The 26256-nt window shown below is 44.6% G+C and overlaps 1 protein-coding gene across 4 annotated transcripts in view; it reads right to left on the bottom strand.

The window, feature by feature from the left end:
* The window catches only part of LOC147027483 (alpha-catulin-like), a 129498-nt gene that overhangs the window by 76509 nt on the left and 26733 nt on the right, over window positions 1-26256 (bottom strand). For all 4 annotated transcript variants that reach the window (XM_085876945.1, XM_085876943.1, XM_085876946.1 and 1 more), the window contains 8 exons: window positions 23071-23160; window positions 22206-22409; window positions 18317-18520; window positions 15271-15357; window positions 9674-9830; window positions 9375-9469; window positions 8906-9046; window positions 8445-8608 (listed from right to left, as the gene is read on the bottom strand). In XM_085876945.1, coding sequence (XP_085733071.1) covers window positions 8445-8608; window positions 8906-9046; window positions 9375-9469; window positions 9674-9830; window positions 15271-15357; window positions 18317-18520; window positions 22206-22409; window positions 23071-23160 — 1142 coding nt within the window. The remainder of the gene's footprint in view (window positions 1-8444; window positions 8609-8905; window positions 9047-9374; window positions 9470-9673; window positions 9831-15270; window positions 15358-18316; window positions 18521-22205; window positions 22410-23070; window positions 23161-26256) is intronic.

Here is a 26256-nt window from a genome sequence, read left to right as displayed (position 1 = left end):
GTACTGTGTTGTTGTTGTTGTTGTTGTTGTTTCCTATTCTCTCATGTGCACGCGTTAAGTATGAAGCTCACTACGTTCGCTACTAATCACAATTATACAAAAGGATGCCGTACAATAATAACCTTGAAGGATCATCTATCTATAATTCCAGCAATGTGTGTGTGTGTGTGTGTGTGTGTGTGTGTGTGTGTGTGTGTGTGTGTGTGTGTGTGTGTGTGTGTGTGTGTGTGTGTGTGTGTGTGTGTGTGTGTGTGTGTGTGTGTGTGTGTCCGCTGTTTCTCGACAACCACTGGTCCGATCTAAGTGAAACTTACGAGGTATATTGCTGTGGACCTGAGTATGTGCCTTTTCAAGGTTTGATATTAATCAGCCAAGTGGTTCCCAAGTTACGGCCATTTATTTACCAAACCAATGATAGGACACATTGCTGCGTTGGCGTGGCCATTGGGGAAGAGATCCTCAGCCGTGTTCCCCATTACGGGTTACAACGTACGGACTTCCGGACAGTGATGACTTACTGTATTCTAATAATTTCTCGATTTCTTATGCGCATTTATAGATAAACACAATGCCCCAATCCAGTCGTCGTTTACGAGAGCAAAGGAACAGCCTGTGTGGTTGTGTGTTTTTTTTTTTTTGTTTGTTTTTTGCGCGTATGGCCACGCACGTACGGGCACGCGAGAGCGAAGGAACGGCCTGTGTGGTTGTTGTTTCTGGCACACGGTTTGAAAGGTTTTTTTTGTTTTTTTTGCACTTACGGCCATGCATGTACGGGCTCTGAATGGTCAGGTCAGATCAGGTCAGATCTGTGACCTGCTACAGGTACCATGTAAACCTGTACTAACCTGTTCCATGGTCGGGTTGTTGGCGACTAAACCGTCTCCCCCACCAGGTTTTCTGGTGAGGAGGGTGTTTGGATATGGACACCCAGCAGGATTAAAAACAAAACCTGTCAAAGGGCGGAGGAGCTCCTTGTGAGCCAACGCCATCCGTATCTAGTGCCCAACTGTGTCTGCGGACGTCCTCCTGCAGTTGGGTTACTTTTTTATTAGGAGGTTGGTGGCAGGATTTGCACTCCGGCCACCGTAAAACCCTTCATTCCGCAAAACACTCAAACGCAAAAAAATCTGAAAACCCACTCCGTGGGAGTACCTCCTGTGCAGCTTCCCTTCGCAGGGCAGCTCACCGGATGACGGGATAGGGGCAAAGCCTTCGGGACCCCCAATCTTTGATGAAAGGAGGGAAACCACGGGGTAACCTCCCTGGGCCAGATTGCGGGAGAGTTTGTCCGAGTGGTGCTGAGGTGTCGTCCATCAGACAGCGGTTTCCTTGGGTTAACCTGAGGAGGTCCCTTCGGGTGAGTGCCTGGAATGTCCTATCCATGAGAGAGGATGATCACCTGTCTCTGTTATCATCTGAGCTCAAGCGTTTGGACATTGGTATTGCAGCTCTCTCTGAGGTTCGGAGACCGGATTGCGGCGAGATAATGGTGGGTGGTTACACCTACAATTGATATGGTCGCTCTGATGGTTACCATACTCAAGGAGTTGCTGTAGCTGTGTCCAATAAGCTGACCCCAATGATAATTGAGGTAACACCGGTCAACGAGCGTATTATGAGACTAAGGATTCGTCACTCCTTAGGTGTCATTTCCCTGGTCTCTGTCTATGCTCCGACTGAGGCGAGTGACCTCACCGTGAAGGATGCATTCTACGCCACGCTCGAGTCTGTGGTTGATCAGTGCCCCAGACGAGATACACTTCTAGTCTTGGGGGATTTCAATGCATCGACTGGAACTGATAGGGATGGTTATGATACGTGTGTTGGTCCCCATGGGTCAGGAACTATGAATCAGAATAGCACTAAGTTCCTTGACTTTGCAAGAAGTCATGGACTTAGGGTGGCCGGTTCATGGTTTCAGCACCCACAAGCTCATCGCTGGACTTGGTATTCCAACGCTGGTGGTGTGGCAAAGGAGATTGACCATGTCCTCGTTGACGGTCACTGGAGGATGATCCAGAACTGCAGGGTCTACCAGAGTGCTCAGTTCCTCAATACTGACCACCGGCTTGTTGTAGCAACTCTAAAGCTGCACCTTAAATCCTGGAGAATGGTACCATCCCAACCTAGGCTGGATGTTGGCAAGCTCAATGGTGAGAGGGTAGCTGAGGAGTTTGCGAACAGGCTGAGTGGAGATTTGGGGTGTCTGGGTGCTTTGGGGGGTCCCGAAGAGTTATGGATTACCTTCAAGACCACCGTCCTTGTTGTTGCCGGTGGATGTCTTGGAACTCACCGCAAGGCAAAGAAGAATTTTGTCTCTCAAGGGACACTGGATACCATTGACCACAGTCGAAGGGCCAGGCGGAATGGCAGAGCTGAGCTGTTCAGGGAGCCGAGGGGTAAAACTGTACGTGCACTGAGGGTGGACAAGGAGGCCTATGTGAGCATCACCTGTGGACAGGTGATTCTCGTCCCGCTTTCAGGGGAATTCGCGCATTGTGTTCATCCAAGCCCATCCCTCGGAGCACTGCAGTTAGAGCAGAGAGTGGTAGGCTCTTAACAGAGGAGTCTGAAGTGAAGGCCCGCTGGGCCGGTTACTTTGAGCGGTTGTACCAGGCTGATCCACCAGCTGTCGAGTTGGACGTCAATGGTGTTACAATCCCTGTTGCTGCCCCCCCGCCCCCAATCAATTGTGGTCCACCTTCGCTTGTGGAAACACGGGCTGCGCTGAACCGTTTCAAACAGTGTAAAGCTCCAGGGATCTGTGGCATCCATGCTGAACTTCTCAAGGCTGGTGGAAATGCTGCACTCGTGTCGTTGCATGCAGTTTTGTGCTCTGCCTGGAACACAGGCATCATCCCAACTGATTGGAAGAGGGGCCTTGTTGTCCCTCTCTGGAAAGGGAAGGGTGATCGCCAAGACTGCAACAACTACCGAGGGGTGACGCTGCTCTCAGTGCCGGGCAAGGTCTTTGCTCGGATAATTCTTGATAGGGTTCGCCACCATCTGCTTGAGCACCAGCATCCAGAGCAGTCAGGCTTTACACCAAAGAGGTCAACGATTGACCGTATCCTTGCACTTCGTGTCCTCACCGAACGCAGACGAGAGTTTCGGCAGGGGCTGCTTGCAGCCTATGTTGATCTCTGTAAAGCGTTCGATTCAGTGAATCGGGATGCCCTCTGGAGGATTCTTGGTCTTCGTGGGGTGCCACCAAAACTGATCGATCTGATGTCTGAACTCCACTCTGGTACTGACAGTGCTGTGAAGTGTGGTGGTACCATCTCTGACTTATTTCCAGTTGTTACTGGAGTTCGTCAGGGGTGTGTACTGGCCCCCACACTTTTCAGCACTTGTATGGATGGGATTTTAGGGAGGATGTCAGAAAGATCAAGCTGCGGTGCATCGTTTGGGAATGTCAAGATCTCAGACCTTGATTTCGCAGATGATGCAGTCGTCTTTGCAGAGAATTTAGATATCCTTTTGGGGTCCTCGAGGTGCTGAATGAGGAGGCGGAGCCGCTGGGATTACGGGTTTCTTCGGTCAAAACTAAGATCCAGGCTTTCAATGACATCTTGGATGCTGCTGTCCTGTCTGTGCCTGTTTGTGGTGAGGATGTTGAGGTCGTGGAGAGATTCACTTACCTTGGCAGTGATATTCATGTCTCTGCTGGCTGAGTCAGAGGTCAATAGACGTCTGGGTCAGGCCTGGGGAGTCATGGATACACTGGATCATGGAGTGTGGCGCTGCCGGTACCTGTGCGGGAGGACGAAAGTCCGAGTCTTCAGGTCCTTGGTGCTTCCAGTCTTGCTCTATGGATGCGAGACTTGGACTCTGACCAAGGATCTGAGACGGAGACCTAATTCCTTTGGTACCAGGTCTCTTCAGAGAATTCTTGGTTATCGCTGGTCGGATTTTGTGTCCAACGAGCGGTTGCTGAGAGAGACTCGGATGAGATTTGTTACCTGCATGGTCCATGAGCGTCAGTTGCGGCTGTATGGACATGTGGCTCGTTTTCCTGACGCTGATCCTGCTCACCAGATTCTCTCAGCGAGGGAGTCTCGTGAGTGGAGGAGGCCAATGGGCTGACCACGTGCCTCGTGGTTGCAGCAGGTTGACCAGCATCTCAAGGAGATGGGGATGGGCCTGGCATCTGCCTGGGGGAAGGCCAGACGGAGGCCCCTGGAGTACCGGCGGAAAGTGGACGCAGCGACGCGCTGTTCTGGCACATGCTGCCATACCTGACCTGACCTGACGTAAGGGCACGCGAGAGTGAAGGAACGGCCCGTGTGGTTTTTGTTTCTGGCACGCGGTTTGAACGTTTTATTATTATTATTATTATTATTTTTACACATATGGCCACGCACGTACGGGCACGTACTAGTAAATTAAAACAAACTAAGGCATTTGACAGAAATTCAACAGGGGAAAAAGTTTATCAGGTGAACAGACAGGTTGTGTATCTAAAGGTGGGTGATGCAATAGATAGGTATGAATCAGATCAGTGTCATGAGATGGTCAATAAACCCTGATAAAAACATTAATCATGAAATCTGATGATATTCTCATCAGATTCCTCCAATCAAATCCCCTTAAAAATCACACCATAATTTTGTAAGTTAAAGGTGATCACCCTTTGTTTTGTGAGAAAACAGCTGACACGATGTTTCAAGGCTCTTGGCAAGAATTACTGAGCCAAGAGCCTTGACTTTCACTGCCTTGAAGTGAGAGAGCAAAATGAGTTGTGGATGCTATCAAATGTCATATTCCAGGAGGTCCACCCCCGTCTTTGATGGTCTCCAGATCGGTAGACTGGAATGCTGTTACATTTTGTCTGCCATGAGACTGAAGCATGATGTGACATTGGATCGAGATATCATCGAAATGCTGCAGTAATTTTCAAGTGAAGGTTGAAGGTCATGATGTAAGGAAGGAAGATTAGTGGGCCAAAGGCATTTCCTTGATGTTCACCAGTTACAAGTGAATGAGTGGAGGAGAGTGAGCCCTTGAGTACAATATGCTGTTTGCATGCACTTCAATGAAAGGCAGAATGTCAACTGCAGGTGGCTTTGTAAACAGACCTGGGTTGTTGAACATATCAAAAGCACATTGTTGAGTGATAAGGAAAGAGACCAATCCAATTGTCAGAAGTTGCGAACAAATAACTATGTCGTATATTTTGGATACAAAAACAAGATTCATGGAAGGGCGAGGTCATGGAGGGTTAAAAGACAACAAACTGGCAGTGCTCGTTGAACAAAGCTTGTTGTACAATATCACGGATATGTGTTTCATATGTGGGGCAGTGGAGCCACATTTGAATGCAACAAGCAAGGGAATGAACAAACAGGAAGATAGAGGGAGAGAGAGAGAGAGAGAGAGAGAGAGAGAGAGAGAGAGAGAGAGAGAGAGAGAGAGAGAGAGAGAGAGAGAGAGAGAGAGAGAGAGAGAGAGAGAGAGAGAGAGAGAGAGAGAGAGAGAGATAATCTGCAAGTAAGAGGGATGGGTTAGGTAGGGTCAATGGAGGTGAAGATTACGGGTGGAGACGGGGTATGACATGAGATGCTGTTGTACCGCCTGCTTGAAGCCCTGGAAGAAAGAGTGTAATTTGTTGCAATAGTCACATCATTTCATTTACAAAACTAGAGGGGGAGCACTCGGTAGAGTGCAAAACCTCCACCGCCAATACTGCTAGGTCACTCAAGTGGACCTGATATCCAATTCATTCAATTTGACGTAAACAGTGCTCAGAGAGTTATAGTTTGCAACTTTCCCTTTTACTTTTAACTTTTACATACTCAATTCATTCGTCATAACTAGATTCCTTGAGACAGAAATTGATTTTACGTGGGTATATCCACCTGAAGTTCCAAAATCAGCCGCAATTATAATTTTGGCATGTTTTTTTTGTTGGAAATCACTTAAAACATGTAGAAATGCAAAAAAGAAAATCGAAATTTTGTTGAAAAAAAGTTGCAAAAAAATTTCTTTTGGGAGGGGGGGGTTGGAAATCACTTAAAACATGTAGAAATGCAAAAAAAAAATTCAAATATTTTTTCGAATTGGCCACCATAGCGGCCATATTGGATTTTGGACCCAAGTCCAAAATCTAATGGCATGATCCTTGGACCAGACCTAACCCCCCCCCCCCCCACCAAGTTTTGTCGAAATCCGTTGAGGAGTTTTTCCATAATACTGTTCACAAACAAACAAACAAACAAACAGAAAGGGGTGAAAACAGGAACTTCCATCCATCTTCGATGGCGGAGGTTAATCAAAATTCACTGGTTGTAAAAGTATTCAGCCCCTTCGTTCAGTACTTGGTGGAAGCATCTTTCACAGCAATGACTGCTCCAAGTCTTTTTGGGTAGTTCTCGACCAGCTTCGCACAATGAGAGAGTGAAATCTTTGCCCATTCTTCACGTGAACATTGCTCTAGTTCTGCCAAGTTTGATGGGGATCGTCGATGGACTGCAGTCTTCAAATCTCGCCATAAATGTTCATTTGGGTTAAAGTCAGGACTTTAACTGGGCCACTCAAGAACATTTATTTACTTCTTATTCAGCCACTCCAGTGTGGCTTCAGCTTTGTGCTTCAGATCATTGTCCTGCTGTAATATGAATCTCTTTCCCAGTTTCAGATTCATGGCTGACTCAAGCAGGTTTTCATCAAGGATTCTCCTGCACTTTGCATTGTCCATTGTCCCTTTTATCCTGACAAGCATGCCAGTCCCAGCGAATGAAAAGCAGCCCCACAACATGATGCTGCCACCACCATGCTTGACAGTGGGGATGGTGTTGACTGGGTGATGTGCAGTGTTAGGCTTGCGCCAGACATAACACTTTAAATGTAGATGAAAATGTTCAATTTTTGCCTCGTTTGACCACAAAACATTTCTTCACCTGCCTGCAGTATCATTAAGATGCTTTTTCACAAACTCCATGCAGGCTTTTGGATGTGTCTTTGGCAGTAATGGCTGCTTTCTTGCCACTTGTCCACACAGGCCTTGTTTGATTGATTGGTGAACACTGACCCCCATCTCAGACAAAGAGCCTTACTGGTCTTTCAAAGTCATTGTTGGATTTACAGTGATATCCTGAACCAGTTACCTGCTTGCCCGGCTCCTGAGTTTAGATCGGCGACCTGATCTGGGTAGAGTCTGAGTGGTATGATGCGTCTTCCACTTCTTAATGATGGATTTCACCGTACCTTACTCAAAGGGATAGAAATGAGTAAGTTTGAAATCATCTTGTAGCCCTCTCCTGAACGGTGCTTCTCCACCACTTTATGTCTGACTTCTTTGGAAAGCTCCTTGGTTTTCATGTTTGCTTTGTTGGTTAACCAAGTGAGATACATCTTAAAACTCCTTAGATAAGTGATGGAGATTCGTTTTTAATTTTTTTTTGTAACCGTTCAAACAAATAATTTACTCCTGAAGTGATTTTGGGTTAATTAGGCTAAGGGTTTGAATTCTTGTGCAACTGAGAATCATCTGATTTTTCTCTGTTAATCTAACTTATTGACATTTTATCTGCATCGTTTAGCTTTACCACTTTGGAGTAGTTTGTGAAAACTTTATATATTAAGTTTGATTTGAAAGTATCATGAAATAAGCTCAGGTGGCATCAAAATGTGGAAACTTTTTCAGGCCACTGTATATAAAAGTCACAAGGAGAAGGATCGATTGAACGACAAGCCCAGTGGAGGGATTTCAGGTCAATTAAATGTTATTTGAGACCTTCAGCAATTGTGAGATCAGGACCAGTTGGAGTTGGAGGTGAGATCTGAAGACAAATCAAATGAAGCTAAATTATTATCTGAGGTTATGCTTGTATTCCTTCATTTTGTTTTTTAAAAGTACAAACAAATTTATTTGGCTGAACCTGGTGGGTTTGAGAGTGGAGGTGTCGCAGCCGAATATCCTATCCAGGTTCCTCCTGATGACCCCATATATTACTTACTTGGGTTCCTCCTGATGGCTCCAACCTTGTATTTGGTCTTTTATTTGATTAGACACAAGATGGGCTGTTCAGCTCATCATACCTGCGCCATATCCATACCCAGTACTCCCATCTACTGGAAAGATCATACTAATCAAACAGATAACCCTTATCAGGCAATTGGGATCTTTAACATATACAACCCAGTGAAGATCGGACAGCTGTCTTTAAAAGGGCGGTGTGCTCCATCATACAACTCCCCTGCCAATTCATAGGATTTATGCAGATGTGAAAAATTTCGGAAACAGAGCAGATTAATACAGTACTGTACCGAGTTACCCAATAAGTGTGTTGTGCAAGGGAATCATCGGCAATGGCTTGTTGTACAACATCGGATATGTGTTTTGCATGGACTGCAGTGCAAAGACTTGGTGAATGGTTTTACATCATCAATCGATACAAGCAGTAAATCATACAATATTGTGACCATGTATTGTGAAAACTAGCCTTGATTGCAAACAAAGTGCGCAGGCCAGGTTGCACACAGCCCGTGACCGCTCAGCTACCGCTTCCTCTGCAGCTCCACTGGTGTCCCACAGGTCACCTTCATCCTCCAAGCCTGCCGCGAGCCAACGCACATCTTGTACCAGTCCAGACACGGCCGCCCTCTCCTGGAGGACAGGGGGATGGAAACACCGGGAGCTGCTTGCAGGTTGGAGACGAGACTCCAGTGTACTGGTAAGGTACTTCTCGTGAATAGGAACGGTCTTTCAGATGAATGTCACAAAAACAATCGCAAAGTTTTTAATTCCGATGTGCTTCGTTATTTTTTTTGAATTCTATTTGATTCTGTTTGTTACTATTTCAGAGAAATGCGTCTCAAAGACTGTTCCTCTTAACAGCACTTGACTGTACTTACAGAAGTACAAGTACCTTATTCAAATAAAACGTTATTCTCGAAGACTCACGTAGTCGATAGGTGGCGTAGGTTGCAGGAGGCAGGGTAAAGTCTCACGAGCGGCCTCCCAGACTTGGTGGCAGGCAGTAGTCAGTTCCAGAACCTCTCCACTTGATGGATACTGAGCTCGCAGTCGACAAGCAGACACCAGCTGCAAACAAAAGGCAGACATGATGGATTAGGTCTCACATCTTCTAGTTACATTACCCTTCTAGTGGAAGTGTCAACAGCCAAACATTACCCAGAATACCAACTTTTACCGATAAAGATTAGGGTCACCTGCATGTGTCGGGTCAGTTCAACAGACAGACCACCAGGAAAGTAGTGCACGCAAGTCTTTCAAATTATATCAACAGAAAAGTCTGTTTTGTTTTATTTTTGTACTCACAGAGGTCTGGCTGTGATTTTGGATGGAGGGGATTTGTTATTCTGAAAAAAGGACTTCTGTATGTGAACGGAACAAAGAGAGAGGGTCTTGCCTGTGCCGTGAGGGTATCAAAAAGATCTCGGGCGTGTGCACAGCTGACCTCCTCTGCAACAGATTCAGCTGCATTTAGCAGCAAATTACACACCTGCGGTATTTCAGACAACAAACTGTTTTGTGATAAAACCCAAAACTATTTTTTTAATAAAACCACACTGATGCTAACTACTGAACATGCAGAGTTTCACCATTATCTAATGAATGAATTTCTAATCACAGAAATACAGGCAACAGGCAATCCCTCCAGAGCCTTGTGATCTGACACTTTAAAAGCAATTCATTTTCTACTTTCCTCCACAAGGCCGTCACTGTGCTTGAAGAGTTGCCTGGCTAGACCGGTCACAGACTCAGTGTCGCCAGCCACCACAGCTGCCTCTAGTCTTGCCAAAGCACGACTCCCACTCTGTTCGAAGGCTCCAAGTGATGCCACCCTTGTGGCCACCTCACGCAGCTGGAGGAGAGAATGTCAGGACAAACACGATAGCACAAAGCAAGTTCAATTCTCATTAATAAGATGTTAAATGGAGCAGGTATTTCCTTAGTATATGCCTGGTGTTGGCTTAATGGTTAGGGCAATGGGCCTGGGATCCTAGTTGGGATCCTAGGGTCCTCAGTTCAAATCCTGCTTTGTTGTTGAATTAATACCTGGTAGGGTTGACTCAACCTCTCATCCTCTGAGGTCGGCAAGATGAGTACCAGCTTGCTGGGATGATTGAGCCATTTGAGTATCCTGTGTTGGAGTGGTGACCTGTCTAAGATTGTGCCCAATAGTCCAGGAGACTGCTTTGTCCAGGAAACATGGATGTTCTACAGAGTATTGTCCTGATGGATGGATTTCCTTAGTATTTTGGAATATGCATTTAGTAATTAAATGTGTTATCATCCCTGTGTGAGCCTATTTTATGTTCTTTCCTTTTATTTGTGAAATCAGCCTAAATATCTCTTTTTAGCATTCACTAGACAAGCGGTGAAAGTTTTGGAAGAAAAAGCCACCTGACTGTCACCATTGGGCTGCTTTTACCTCAGAGCCTTGTGAGGGAGGCTTGGCCAAGCTATCCCCAACCAATGGACGGGTCAGCGTCCAGTGTAGAGTGAGAGGGGAGGAGCATGGAACATAATGGGTGGCGCACTTGCCTGAAGCCATAAAATATGAGGTGGGAGGAGAAACCTGCCTTGCGTCAGAAGTGGGAGGAGATTTTGGAATCACTAGACCAGCTGTCTGGTGACCAGAGAAACCCAGGAGCCCTGTGTGAAAGGCTATGTCTGGCCATGAGCTGCTGTCCCGAAAGCCACGCCCCCGCAAAAGGCTGAAGCCACCTCTCCCTCTCCTTCCCCCTCTCCCTTTCCCCCTCCCCTCTCACACTTCCTCTCCCTCTCCCCCTCCATCTTCCTCTTCCCCTCCCACTCCCCCTCCCTCTTCCTCTCCCCCTCCATTTTCCTCTCCTCTCCTTCCCACTCCCCCTCCCCCTCCCTCAGCCGTGGATGGGACATTTCCTTCTTGAGCTGTCAGGACTGTGCAGACCTAAATTGCAGGCTTTGTCAGATTTGTCTTCAACTTTCTCTTGTCTTGTCATTCCCCTATCGTCGATCTCACGTGTAGTAACTGCCAGACCTAACTAAAGGCCCAGTCACACCTTGACGTTTTAGCCAGGAATGGCAACGTATAAAAATGCACGTAAAACGTTGGCGTACGCTGAAGTTTTGAGGTGTTTTTTTAAGTTTTGGTCGTATTCATAACGTATTAGTAATGGGCACAGAACGATTCGTTGTGTTAAAGATAACTTATACCAACGAATGCTTAGCCTGTTGTCGGCATTCACAACCAATGCCTAACGATAGTTTAACTTAGTCATAGCGCGCTGCACGTATCGCCGACGAACTCGTGGCGTTCTCTGTTAAAAACCTGCCGCACGCCGATTTAAATCATAACCGCATGAAAATTGGAAGTGTCAACATCGCAGTCACACCTTGACGATTTAGCCAGCGTGTGCCGACCTATGAAAAATGTGTCTAAAACGCTGGGACAAGTCGAATACGGTATGGGCAAGTTGTGTATACGTTAGGAGCACGATGAAAAACAATGAAGTACGCTGGCATATTACGTGGTACGTCAAGTACGTCGTGAAATTTCAAGCATTCTGAAAATTTTACGACGTACTCGACGTATGGCTCACAAGTTCCACATACGCTGGCATAAGTTCTCGGCCCGCTCCGCAATCGTTTACACACGTCGGCCACACGTTACTTGTAAGTTACTCATAAGTCGAAACACGTCGAGGTAATGTTTAGGATACCCGAAACTTAATTTTTAACCTACGAGTAACGTGCTTTGAACCTATTAATAGCGTGCTTTGAACCTATGAGTAACGTGCTTTGAACCTATGTGTAACGTATCTCAAACGCACATTGTCGTATGTAGACGAATTTGATTGATGTCTTCCGAACGACCACAGAACTTACTGAACGTGTTTCTAACTTACATTTACCGTATAATGGCATATTGGCAGCGTTTAGGGGAATTGGTATATACAAATGGGCTTCACAGGAGGAACCCGTCAGTGTTCCAGACTCCATGTTGAGTAGATGTCAATGTCAGTAGCAGTGGCAGTAGCAGTAGTAGTAGTAGTAGTAGTAGTAGTAGTAGTAGTAGTAGTAGTAGTAGTAGTAGTACTTCGAGAGAATTTAGTGATTTCGATGTTATTAGTAGTAGTAGTAGTAATAATTCGAGAGAATTTAGTGATATCGATGTTGGTAGTAGTAGTAGTAGTTCGAGAGAATTTCGTGATGTCGATGGTAGTAGTAGTAGTAGTAGTTCGAGAGAATTTAGTCATGTCGATGTTGGTAGTAGTAGTAGTAGTAGTTCGAGAGAATTTAATGATGTCGATGTTGGTAGTAGTAGTAGTAGTAGTAGTAGTAGTAGTAGTAGTACTTTCAAGTAAGTGTGTGTTGCAAAGTGTGAACAACGTTGGTGTAGCGTGCTTACAAAACGTTCCTCATAGGTTAGAAATAAGTTTCGGGTACGCTAAACATTACCTCGACATGTTTCGACTTATGACTAACTTACAAGTAACGTGTTTCAACGTGTGTCAACGATCGCATAACGTGCCTACAACTTATGGCCAGCGTCGCGGAACGTGCGAGTCATACGATGGCATACGTCGTAAAATTTAAAGCATGAAAAAATTTGAGGAAAACCCAAAAGTTCAACGTTTAAAGCCAGCGTACCACCACTTATGGCAGTGTTTTTCAGCGTGGTCTTGACATATACAAAACGTACCCATAACGTATTCGACGTGTACTAGCGTTTTACACAAATTTTCCAAAAATCGGCATAAGCTGGCTAAAACGTCAAGGTGTGACTGGGCCTTAAGGACTTCGATAATTAAGGAAATACCGACAGTTCATTTGGTTTTGTGGGTGTGTAGGTTCAGTTCATGGGTTAATGGGATTATTGATTGTTAGTTGCATCATTTATTTGTTCTGATTGCTTCCTTGTGAATTCCCTCCCCATGACCAATATCATTTTTTATTCAATCCACTTGGTGTCGAAAGAATTCTGGTTGTTGTGGTTCTCCTGAGGTGGTTAAAAGAAAGACCTATTTCAGAGTAATTGGCAATGGTGAGTCAACACCGTACACTTGGATCACGGTGTCGCTAGTCAGGCTTGCCCAACCTCATTTGCATACGACGTGTCACACCGCATCGGCGGGACGTCCAGTGGGCTTGAACTTCCAATTCGTACAGTATTGTGTCCTTTAGACAGGTTATCCAGCGAGGAAGGCCTCAAAGCGATCGACTGTTGCGGTCATGTTAATACAAATAGTCGGACTCGTACTAGGTAACCAGAGAAACTGACGACCGTTACATTGGTATCAGTTGAGTGAGATTTGGATATGGACCTGAGGATATGGAATGGCCATGCTTACCCGGCTGATGGCAGAGATGAGGACTGGCCAAGCAGAGCAGAGGACAATTGGTGACACGTTGACGGCAAAATTATTTTCACACGAAGAAGGTCAATGTCACAATAAAATTAAAAAATAAAATAAAAAAAACTTTCAAATCTTTATCAAGTTGGTATAACGATATGATCGAACATCGGACACCTCCAACTCTAAACGCATTAACGTATAACGACTTTCATTTCCCCACGATTTGGTTTTCATTTTCCGAGTTAATTTTTGGTTTTATTAACCTCCGCCATCAAAGATCGGAGGTTACTGTTTTCACCCCTTTCTGTTTGTTTGTTTGTTTGTTTGTGAACAGTATTATGGAAAAACTCCTTGACGGATTTGGACGAAACTTGGTGGGGGGTTTAGGTATGGTCCAAGGATCATGCCTTTAGATTTTGGCCTTGTCCCCCCCCCCCCAAAAAAAATTTAGAGAAAAAAAAAATTTTTTTGAATTTCTACATGTTTTAAGTGATTTCCAACCCGCCCCCCCAACCCCCCCCAAAAAAAAAATTTAGAGAATTTTTTTTTTGAATTTCTACATGTTTTAAGTGATTTCCAACCCGCTTTCCCCCAAAAAAAAATTTAGAGAATTTTTTTTTGAATTTCTACATGTTTTAAGTGATTTCCAACCCCCCCCCAAAAAAAAAATTGTTAGAGAAAAAAAAATTTGCAACTTTTTTTTCAACAAAATTTCGATTTCTTTTTTTGGCATTTCTACATGTTTTAAGTGATTTCCAACCCCCCCCCCGCCCCCCCCAAAAAAATGTTGGAGAAAACTATAACTGTCAGCACTGTTGACATCATATTTAACGAATAAGATATAAGGTTCACTTGAGTGACCCAGCAGTATTGGCGGTGGAGGTTTTGCACTCTCCCGCGTGCTCCCCCTCTAGTTACACATTGTTTTGGTTAATAAAGTTTTGAAGTGATTAACCTTTTATTGGCACACCCTCTAAATGGAATATGCTGCTTCCTCACTTGACTCTCAGCATTTAAAAATGATGGAGCACAGACAAACAATCATAGGTTGGCAACCATAACACAGGCTTGATGAGCCTCATCACCGACTCCTGTGTTGAAGTTCCTTGCAAGGGAATTCATATTATTAATATTAACCCATTCTGAAGTAAAGAAGTTAGTATTTGTGAATAGGAAGAGGTCTGGCGCATCCTCCACCGCGCAGTGAGTGTCTGCAGGATAATGTACGACACCAAGTGAAAGGAATACACGCACTCGTCAATACGTTGCAATATTATTGCAATACACAGTCTAAAGCGTTGCACAAAAAAAGTAACATTCACTGATGCACACTCGAAAAAAAATAAAAAATGTTGCACATTTGTCACTATTGCGGCATAAAACGAACCGCTTTACATGACTAATCCGAAAATTGAGACAAAAGCAACCAATTTTGAGAGACGCTAATTGCTTATAAGTACGCTGCAATGGGTAAACGCAATTGCCGATAGAACCAACAAATTCCAATCTACGAAGCGTGTGATTGGATTAGCCGAGCAAAATATCAGTAATTTTTGTTTCTTAAGGAATTACTTCCAATCACGCTTCAAAATTAAAATTTGATGTCACCCTGATACTGCTTGTGTGGTTCCTGAGAGAATCCCGTTGTTTCATCGCAGTTGCTGAAATTACAATATGGTGGTTTGGAGAAGTCCAAAACAGCCGTGCAGGTATGCAATTCCTTCAGAGGTGTGACATCAACCCCATTAAAAGGTTAGCGGTTCAACGTTTGTCCGATTTGACCTGGTCAGAGAATGAACGTGGATATTGAACGACGCTGAATGAATACGTTACTTGCTGTACGTGAACACGTGGAACAAAATGGTTTTGAAGGAATTATTCTGTGCTTGTCAAGTAAGTCCATCATGCTGATGGAACCCATGCGTATCGAACAACTGTTACAAGAGTTGAGGGGCTTGCCTGGGTTTTCAGGTTATCCAGGGTTCGACAAAGTGCAACCACGGCGACTTCCATCTCCATTGTGCACTCGGACAGCTTCAAGGACATCTGGAATACAGGAAAAGGAATAATTTAGAAGGTCTAAACGAAACGACTTATCCTGTGTACATTTCATACAATATCACTTTATTTTGTTGGCGGTATGTTAAGGTCACAGTTTGATGAAGTGTATAATTAGCTGGAACACCAAGAGATCACCCAAATCAAACCAGCCACAGCCTCTGTATGTTTTGTGACACTGTGTAGGAACAAAATGAGACGATAAGAATTTGAAGTTTCACATTTGCAGTGATATTTTCTGCAGAGATGTCAACCCCCATTAAATATTTAAGTGAGGGGCTGCCAGGATAGCGTTGAGGTATGACGATTTAAGTGACTGGCAAGTCACAAATCTATACACACTCGCATCTGAGCTGTCGAGCCTGCGTTGGAATGTCGACACAGCTATAAACTGTCATCCTGGTGTTTCATATGCGGAGCGAGGTATCAATGTGTGCCGTCCCTTGGATGGACATTATACTGGGTGTCCCGTCTTCCAGCATCACTTGGTGGACGTGAAAGATAAACATGGTGTCCTTTGCGAAGACTCGGCAAGCTATCATCGGCGCCCTGATAAAATTACAAATTCCTGCTCTAACCTACATGGGGCATGAATAAAGGCTGTGCTTAGTGCTAAACATAACGCCATAATAACGTCACAGATGTAACGCAGTCTTACTACACCGCCATCTTACTAAATCCGTCATCCTGACGCCGAGCGTTTGGCATTCAGCCCGTCGCCTTCGCACGCCAAATGGTAAGCTACCGTCAACTGTGTCAGCAAAGCTGTATGTTGTTCATCTGCCGTCAGCAAAGTGTCGTGAGCGCTGGATACCAGGATGACGTGCATATCCGTAGATGCCGTAATGACGTCATAGACGTAACGCCATCACAGAGTTCCAAGAAATAGAGCGAGTCAAACTGAGGGACAGAGGGACGGACAGAGAAATCTGACCACTTCAAAATATAGATTATGTTTTTTCGCAAAGCGTTGGGTGAAGTGACACTTTGCTCATCTCATTTCCATCATTGGAAATTTGTGTCCGTCATTATAAACGGAAGTTCAAACATGTTTGCGTCATTTGTTTTGACTTACATGTGCAGTATGTCATTACCATGGAACATGTTTTTCTTCTCTTGCTCACAAGTTATTACATTTCATGTACACAATTTATATTTTTGTTCTGTCTTTTAGCTCACCTGGAATGTAGTTCTGGGGAGCTTATGGGATGATGCGTCGTCCGTCCGTCCGTCCGTCTACAAATACTTTCAACTTCTTCTCTGAAACTTCCCATACGATTTTGATGAAACTTTACCACAATGTTCATCACCGTGTATGTAACAAAATTTGTCCATGGCATGAAAAATATTGGGGTCTAAGGGATTTTACGTGGGGGTTGCCCCACCCTTCATCCCTCCCCTCCCACCATACAAGATGATGCAACCTGCGGTCCATAAGCTGCATACAAACAAAGAAGAAGCAACTTCATGACAATAATCGGACAATAAACAATGGTGTCATGAGGAGAAGAGAATCAAAAGAGAGACTAAATAGATTTAAATTGAAATGATCACGTCTATGTATCGGAGACGTGATTTTTTTTTTTCAGAGTTTTCGGTGTCTGCACAATGGTCTCAGTACAAGTTTTATTAGTCTTCCGTTTGGTCGATCCTGCCTTTTGAGAGGGTTGCACATTTGCTCACAATGTCCCCCACTGAAATCAAGCACTCTGAAATGTACGCATGAACGATGATCCTCTGCCATTGTACTCATTCACCTCTTCCCAAAGCACCACCACCATCAATTCCCCATCAATGGCATTGTGATATTTTGCTTTGAATGACAGGAAGTAAAAGCAAGAGCCTTTCTTTCAAAGATCTGAGGAAGTGGGAACAAAGCAGAGATGCCGTTTCAAAAGAAAGGACAACAAAACGAAGGAAAGATTTTGTGAGTTGCAAAAGAATTGTTTCACGAATAAACGAGTTCAAACTTTGGCAGCGAGACGACTCAGCAAGAGGTAAGTGTAAAACTTTCTTTTCTGAATTATGTTATTATAATAATACTGGGAAGGTAACGGCAAACCACCCAGTATAACCTTTGCCTTACTATAATTCGTGGACCGGTGTTTGTTTGTGTGTTTGTCGCGTTACTTCTGGGTACTACAGTTCTGGACCAATTACATCCAGGCATGCTACATAGGATCAGCATGACCCCCACAGCATGCTTGGAACAAGATCGCACATAGGACAGGTACGTTGTTGTTCATCTTTCGGCTGCTCCCATGAGGGGTCGCCACAGCGGATCATCCGTTATGATGCGCAGACTGAGTTGGCATAGGTTTTCCGCCGGATGCCCTTCTTGACGCAACCCTGGTCGCCTCTTATGACACAGGGATAAGGATTGGGTTTCGCCATGATTCCAGGCTGCCCTACACCCTCTCATAGCGCGGCCCAGCGCAGAGCTCCCGTCCTCAAGCGATCCTCCAACCCAAGCCTCCGAGTAGCCGGATTACAGGCGCACGCCACTACACCCAGTATAACACGTAGGACAGGTACGCTGCGAGTAATAATAATATCATACATGTTATATTCGAAGGAACCTCAACTCAGGAGGAGGCCATAAGGCCCATCAAAACCTGTGCAAAACCTATGGTTCTTTGTCTGTGTTCTATCCCTTTTAAATGCTGAGCATCAAGCAAGGAAGCAGGACGCACCACTTGTAGTCTTTGGTGCGACTCGACCGGAGTTTGAACTTCCAACCTCCCAGGCGATCAGAACGGACGCTCTAGCAGTCTCACATAAGGATTACACCACCGAGTCGGGTTGAGAACTTGGTCACCTGATAAATTTAGTCACAACTGTAGTGGAGATTTTCAGCTTTTATCACTGAATGAATCAATGGACAAGGAACAAATGACTCATTCAGATAATAGGACAGAGCACAAAGTAAAAGAAAAAAAAAACTCACTGTATGCTCTCCAGCCTGTAGTAGAGCATTGCCATCGTGCCTTGCCTGGCCGATGCAGCCCTTAACTGAATCCCGGGCAACATCGGGCACGCAAACTGCCTCAGACATTATCTGGGCACGGGACAGCAATGCGCTCAGCTGGTCCGAATAAGTGGCCCATTCTTCCCGACTCCACCTTCCATCACGTGCCCGCTCCACAATGCCCTACATTCGAAATGAAGGGGACAACACGATCAAAGAGTGAACGTCAAGATGTGTCTGGGTATCACTTTCTCTCAGTACGGAAAACAGCAAATAACAATTAACCCTCATTGACGGTACTTTGGGAATTTAAATCATAAGTACATTCATCGTCTCCAAATATATATATATATATATATATATATATATATATATATATATATATATATATATATATATATATATATATATATATTTCTTTAATCTGATAAATAAGTTTGACTTCTTCGTTATGAATGAGCTCTATTATAAAAGGACAGAGACGGCTCATTTGGTCATTTGAAAACTCCCAAGTAGAACATTATCACTGCAGGAAAACATGTTCATTCATTGTTAAACATTCGAAGATGAAAAACTACACCCACAGTTATATTATATTTTATTATTTTTATTTTTGTGCACACAAAGCCAAGGCTCGTGACAGAGATGGAACACAGAATGGATCAGGGCACAACAGAACAAAAGGAACAGCAGAAAAAGAGGGGGGAACGCCAACAGCTGGACCACGGGACAAAATAAATGGAGATGGATAAACAAGGGACGTGACACTGGTAAGAAAGAGCTGTTAAGGGAGGATGCATGGGGTGGACAAGATGGATACAGAACTCTCAGGAAGGAAAACTGGAAATTTGGAGGTGGGTGGTGGTTTAACGTGGGTAGAAAGGATTATGGTTTTGGATGGGGGATCTGTGATGGTGTTGAACAGCTATCTTGAAGACCTGGAGGTAAGAATGAGATTGAAGAGGATGTGCAAGTTTGTTCCACAGGTGGGGGGGAAAAAAAAAAAGAGGAACAAGTGAGTGGAGGTGAGAAGTGATGCTGGATTTAGGTAGTTTCACCAGAAGGGGTTTGATGGTGGACTGTGTGTGCCCTGCAGAAACCTGGGTGGAATAAAGCATAAAGAAAGCAGAGAGTGCAAGACCAGAAAGGATTAGGTCGAGGACAGATAGACCAGCAAACTGTCTGCGATGGCAAAGTGATAGGTCCATCGACTCAGATTAATCACAGGAGATTCCAATGATCTTGAAAGCCTTGGTTTCCACAACATCCGGCTGAGCAAGGTGTGAGGCAGGAAGGCCAGCCCAGAGGAGAGAGCACTACTCCACCAAACTGCAGATGAAAGCCTCATTAGTGGATAGGAGTTCAGGTGTGCCAATGAAGGACTTTGTATGGTGGGGGATGCCCAGTCAGCAACTGGCTTTGGAGGCCAACTTAGAAATGTGGTTTGCCCAAGAAAGATGATGGCTGCTGGTGAGACCCAAGAGTTTGAGTGACTGAATAACAGGATGCAAAAGAAACAGGAGAGGGAGAGAGAGAGAGAGAGGGAGAGAGAGAGAGAGAGAGAGAGAGAGAGAGAGAGAGAGAGAGAGAGAGAGAGAGAGAGAGAGAGAGAGAGAGAGAGAGAGAGAGAGAGAGACCAACAGCAGAGTTGAAGGCCAAGATAGAGAGAGACTTAGACAAACAATGGGTGTTGGGAGGAATGGGATGCATGGGGTGGACAAGATTCGGCAGGATTGAAAGACGTATTCCAAGCGTTTCACCAGCTTGTGATTCTATCAAGGTCTGAAGAGAGGAAAGAGGCTGCTGCCTGTCTATCTCAAGAATGAGGGATGTTACAGCGGAGGGTGGATTTATCCGCATATTGAGAGAGGATTTTCTAGAGAGTAGGAGAGATCATTGATGAAGAACAGGAATAGGACTAGGCCTAGAACACGGCCTTGGGGCACACCAGCCTCGAGAGCCTGGTGTTGGATCAGTGGTTAGGGTGGCGGCTTGGGATCCCAGGGTCCTGAGTTCAAGCCCCATCAGCCGCTGAATTAATACACCAGAGGGTTGACTCAGCCTGTCATCCTTCCGAGGTCGGCGAAATGAGTACCAGTTCCAGTGTGTGTACTGGTAGAAGGGCACTGCATCAGCGACACAGTCACGCTTCAAGAAATGATAACTACCCCAGCAGCTAAGCTGCCATACGACCACCACCACCACCAGCCTTGACATCGAGTTGAATAAAGGATTTCGTTGAGAGCCACCTGTTGCCTATCAAAGCAGAGGAAGTCAATCACCCAAGAGTGGAGCTGACCTCAGATGCCGGAGTGTAACATGGTCCTTAGAATAGTTTTATTAAAATGATTCAAAACTTCCCTTGGATACAAGCTGTTTTGCATGCAATGCCTTTTGTAATTAAAGTGTAAAGATGGGTGGAGCTGAGGTTGGAATTCACCCAGTTGGGTGGAGTTTCGTCTGGAGCTCAGTCTGTGTCTGCACGTGACACTTCTCTGTATACCGGTTCACACAAGCTGGTGAAATTAGAGCTATCTCTGCTCCGAGCTCTACGCTTTAACAGAAACCGGTACGCAGACGTAGAGTTTGGAGAGCAATGCGGGGTGCCAGACTGGATCGAAGCTCAAAATATGTCTCTACTGACGGCCCTGATTTCACATCTGACATTGAGGGCCTCCATCCATTGTTGGAAGAGTCAAAGCAGCATGACAAATGCAGAGTGACCTGGTGTGAATCTGAAATGATGTTCTGAGATGAGGTCTTTGGAGACAAGAAAGGATTTTATGTCTACTGTGATGATGAATTTCCATGACTTTGCTGATTATTAGACACAACCTCATACGTCTGTAGATACGCGGATTGGTTTTTGCACCTTGTTCATGTGATGCGGTGACATTGGCCGATTTCCAAGCCGATGGAAGACGACCTAAGGCAAATTATATGGTGAAAAGGGCAGATAGAGGATGTGCAAGAGCAGCAGAGCAGGTTCTTCAGGCACGTCTACTGATGCCGTCCCGTCCAGTTGCAGAATCAGAGTCGAGGGTTGACAGAAACTTTCCACCTTCTCAAATGCAAAATAAATAGAGTCCAGGAGCAGTTGGGCATGACTGGGTAGGGTGGGTGCTGAGAGTGAAGGGTTGAGGACACAAGATTTTGAGGCACACACAGAATTGAGGCATCCGGTCTTCTCACGAGCGGAGTCGGCTGTGGTGCCTTTGAAAGTGAGGGAATGGAGAGCGGTATTCTGTCCAGCCTGGTTCAAAGTTCAGCCCAGATATAAACTGTCAACCTGATGTTTGACAGGCCGTGTGAGGCATCGGTGTGTGTGGCATCCCTTGGACAAACGTTAAGCTGGGCATCCCATCAGCCAACATTAGTAGGTCGATGTTAAATATGTCACGGTCTCCTCCGTGAAGAGTTGACGAGCTATTGCCAGCATCCCTGAAAATTTCACAAGTTCCTGCTCCAAACCTAGTTCGTCGAACGTCAGACCTGGCCTGCCAGTTCGTGAAAGCCCTGGGTGAAAAGCTTTCACCAACCGACCCCACGAGGTGGGAATAATTGTGGCCGTTGAATATTCATCCTCAAAGCTTATAGTGGAGCTTGTACATCGATCATGTACAGGACAAAGAAAATAGAAGACATTATTTGGATTGGAACTTGCGTTCATAGCATCAGGAGCCCTCAGTTCAGATGGGAACCTAAAAGCAGGCCATCTCCAGTCAACTTATCCATTACTGTAATTGATGTGAAATAAATTTTATTTTATTCAGAAACGTGAAATATGTGACGACGTAATACTCTCAACAAAAAGTACTTCCTGGTGCCTCCGTGAACAGCTTGCCATTAATCTCTCTGCCGTTTGCACCTTAAAGTTGTCGATAGCGGTTGACATCCGTGGTTGTGAACAGCTCCCAGAGATGGATGTGTGCACAGCAACTGCTTCGGTATTGCCTGCTTGTTGACCGTACATGGAGAGGTGAATGATGCTATTCACTGCGTGACGAATCCGGTCCAAGGCCCCAGCACGACACACCTGTGCTGTCTCGCATAAAGGAAATTTCAGCCAAGCCTAGAGGAGGGAAAAAACAGTCAGAAAGTTCAGGTAACACAACCTGAATTATTCAGTCATTAATGTATTTGCAACACCTGGCTGCTAGTTGCATCGTTTCTGGAGCACAGCTCTGCTGCTGATGCAGTGCCCCCTGCAGATTTGTGATAGGAATTTGGTAATAGTGATAATGACATGCACCTACTCTGTCTGAAAGACATTGTTGAATCACTAAGGTCCACCAGCAAGCAATGCTGGAGGACTGGTCGCTGGCTGAGCGTCCTGTTGATTCAACAGACGATGTACTCGTTCATGCAAGACCCTGTTTGGGAAACTTTAAGGTGTTAGTTCATAGCTAGGCCGGGATTAAAACCCAGATGAGACGTCTCAAAGGTGAGTGAGCTACCTGTGAACTATCCTGCCAATTTTTTCTCACCTGATGACCATTAAGTCATCGTCTGACCTCTCCACCCACACCCCATCATAAGGAGTCTAGTGGGATCACTGAGAGTTTGTAGACCAAGGCAGACCCTGGTCTGACCTCTCCTCACCTCCCCCCCCTCTGATCCCCTTTGTACAAATGTACCGATATAATAGGTGGTCCCAAAAGACTAGCATCACCATTCAGGTGGTGTGTTTCCTGTAGTTAGAAGTGCTGTTGATAATCCCTCAAGTTTCATACTTTATAGGACGTGAGCAGCACAACAGGGGATTTCTCCAGCACATCCCGAGCTGCCCCCATCTCAGCTGCTTCCAGCTCATCCTTCAGGTCCTGTGTAAATAATCACACATACGTCATAATGTCATCCTGTAAACATTGTCATATTAACGAGCATGCACTAATCAGTTATTTATTCTGTACATATTATATGAAAAATTATAAATCACATGCATTGTATCTATTTAAATTATACTTATTATTTTTCATTGTTCAGAGTTTATAATAGATCCTTTTCTTGGCAACAGAACATTCTTCTTTAAGGCCCTGTCACACCTTGATGATTTAGCCAGCGTATGCCGGCATGAAAAATTTGTCTAAAACGCCGGCACACGTCAAATATGTTATGGGTAAGTTTTGTATACGTTAAGAGCACGCTGAAAAACACTGCCATACGTTGTAGTACGCTGGCTTTCATCGTTGTACTTTGCGGTTGTCCTCAAATTTTAACACGCTTGAAATTTTACAACGTATGCCGGCGTATGACTCACACGTTCCGCTACGCTGGCCATAAGTTGTAGGCACGTTATGCGATCGTTGACACACGTCAACACACGTTACTTGTAAGTTACTCATAAGTCGAAACACGTCGAGGTAATGATTAGCGTACCCGAAACTTATTTCTAACCTATGAGTAACGTGCATTGAACTTATGTGTAACGTACTTCCAACGCATATTGACGTATTCGATTGACGTCTTCCGGACGACCACAGAACTTACTGAACGTGTTTCTAATTTACAGATACCGTATAATGGCGTATTGGCAGCGTTTAAAAAAAAAAACAACAACAACAACAACTTTCGATATTTCGTCACGTGCCGTTACGTCTTCAGTTTGCTCATGTCTTATTCTTAGTTCCTCCTCTGTGAATATTTTCTGTTTGAGGATATTGTCACGTCGACGTCAAAACTTAAAAGCAAATGTCCGAATATATTTTAAAATTCGTGATAGACTAAAAAAAATAATAATAATAAAAAACAACAACAACAACAACTTCAGATATTTTGTCACGTGCCTTCACGGAGCCAAGGAGAAAAAAAGAAAATGTGCCTTGACGGAGAAAATAAGTTTCGGGAATGCTAAACATTACCTCGACATGTTTCGACTTATGAGTAACTTACAAGGAACTTGTGTCGACGTGTGTCAACGATCGCATATCGTGCCTACAACTTATTCCCAGCGTCGCGGAACGTGTGAGCCATACAGCGAGTACGTCGTAAAATTTTCAGCATGCTTGAAATTTCACGACGTACGAGACGTACCATGGAATATGACAGCGTACTTCATCGTTTTTCAGCGTGCTCTTAACGTATACACAACTTACCCATACCGTATTCGACGTGTGCCAGCGTTTTAGACACATTTTTCATAGGTTGGCATATGCTGGGTAAATCGTCAAGGTGTGACTGCGTGGTTGACACTTCCAATTCTCAGGCGGTTATGATTTAAATCGGCGTGTGGCAGGTTTTTAACAGGCTACGCCACGAGTTCGTCGGCGATACGTGCAGCGCGCTATGCCTAAGTTAAACTATCGTTGGGCATCGGTTGTGAATGCCGACAACAGGCTAAGCATTCGTTGGTATAAGTTATCTATAAGACAACGAAACATCCTGTGCCCGTTACTAATATGTTATGCATACGACCAAAACTTAAAAAAAAAACATCAAAATTTCAGCGTACGCCAACGTTTTACATACATTTTTTATACGTTGCCATTGCTGGCTAAATCGTCAAGGTGTGACAGCGCCTTTAGGAACAGCAGGGGTGGATGGTGCACTGAAAGCACGACTTAATGGTTTGAAGGATCCAATACATAAAGTAACTGGAACGGCACTCGTAGTGTGCGTAGTCTTGCCTCGCGCATTCATTCTGAGCAAAAACGTCGTTAACTGAAGACGCTACTAGCATGGCCCACTGCTATTATGGCCCATATACCCGAATAATCCGTGCACCCTATTACGTCACATAGTTTCTTGGCATAGGTTATGGACATCATAAATATAAATCTTCACTCACATCAGGACATAGATCAGATATATTTGTTTTGTTTCAGATATAAGCTTCAGATTTTTCGGATAAAGATGACGTCATCGTTATCACCTGATTCATCCCATGGGAAGTTGATGACACCCAGTGCCTATAGAAAGTCTCCACCCCCTAAGCCTGGTGTTGGCTCAGTGGTTATGGTGGTGGCTTGGGATCCTAGCGTCCTGAGTTCAAGCTCCATTGGCCGCTGAATTAATACACCAGGGGGTTGACTGAGCCTTCATCCTTCCAAGGTCAGCGAAATAAGTACCAGTGTGGACTGGTAGAGGGGTACTGCATCAGCGACACAGTCGTGCTTCCAAGAAATGATAGCTACCCCGGCAACTAAGCTGCCATACACAAGAAAAAGGTCTACACCCCCTTTCAAAATTTTCTCCTTTTGTTACCTTATAGCCTGGAATTTGAATGCATTACATGAGACTTTTTCCACCTTGATTTACACATCACAACCCCAACTTCCAAATGAAAAACAAATTCTATAAATTTCAGAAAATTAATTAAAAATACAAAACAAGAATATCTTGGTTGGATAAGGTTGGATAAGGGTAAAAACACCGGATATCGAACACGTCCTCAACCATTTCTCAGACGTACATTTACCGATCTTGTTCAAACTTGGCACACAGATAAGGAATGACAGCTTACATATGCACATCATTATTTTTTTTCGAGATCAGATCAAAGATGGCCAACTGGTGGCCATTTTCGTTGTAAAAAAAAAATCCGATGTTGAATACGTCCTTAACCATTTCTCGGACATGCATTTACAGATGTTGTTCAAACTTGGCAGACCGATAAAGAATGCTGGCGTACATAAGCATGTCATTGTTTTTTTCGATATCAGATCAAAGATGGCCGACTGGTGGCCATTTTGTTACTTAAATGTGTCCCCAAACATTTCTCAGACATGCACAGTTCGAATTGGTTCAAACTTGGTACAAGCACAGTACATCATGGCATACACATGCCCCTCACTTTATTTAGCAATCTGATCAAAGATGGCTGACTGGTAGACTGGCGGCCATTTTTACTTGAACATAAATAAGGGCTATCCCTTTAAATCTGTACAGCAAAAGTACTAAAACAATGGGGGCTATGACAT

This window comes from Eptatretus burgeri, chromosome 4 (assembly GCF_056783735.1).
Source record: "Eptatretus burgeri isolate ZD-2024b chromosome 4, Ebu_testis_v1, whole genome shotgun sequence".
NCBI lineage: Eukaryota > Metazoa > Chordata > Myxini > Myxiniformes > Myxinidae > Eptatretus > Eptatretus burgeri.
The sequence above is the reverse complement of the archived record's forward strand: the minus strand, read 5'-3'. Positions and strand labels throughout refer to the sequence as shown.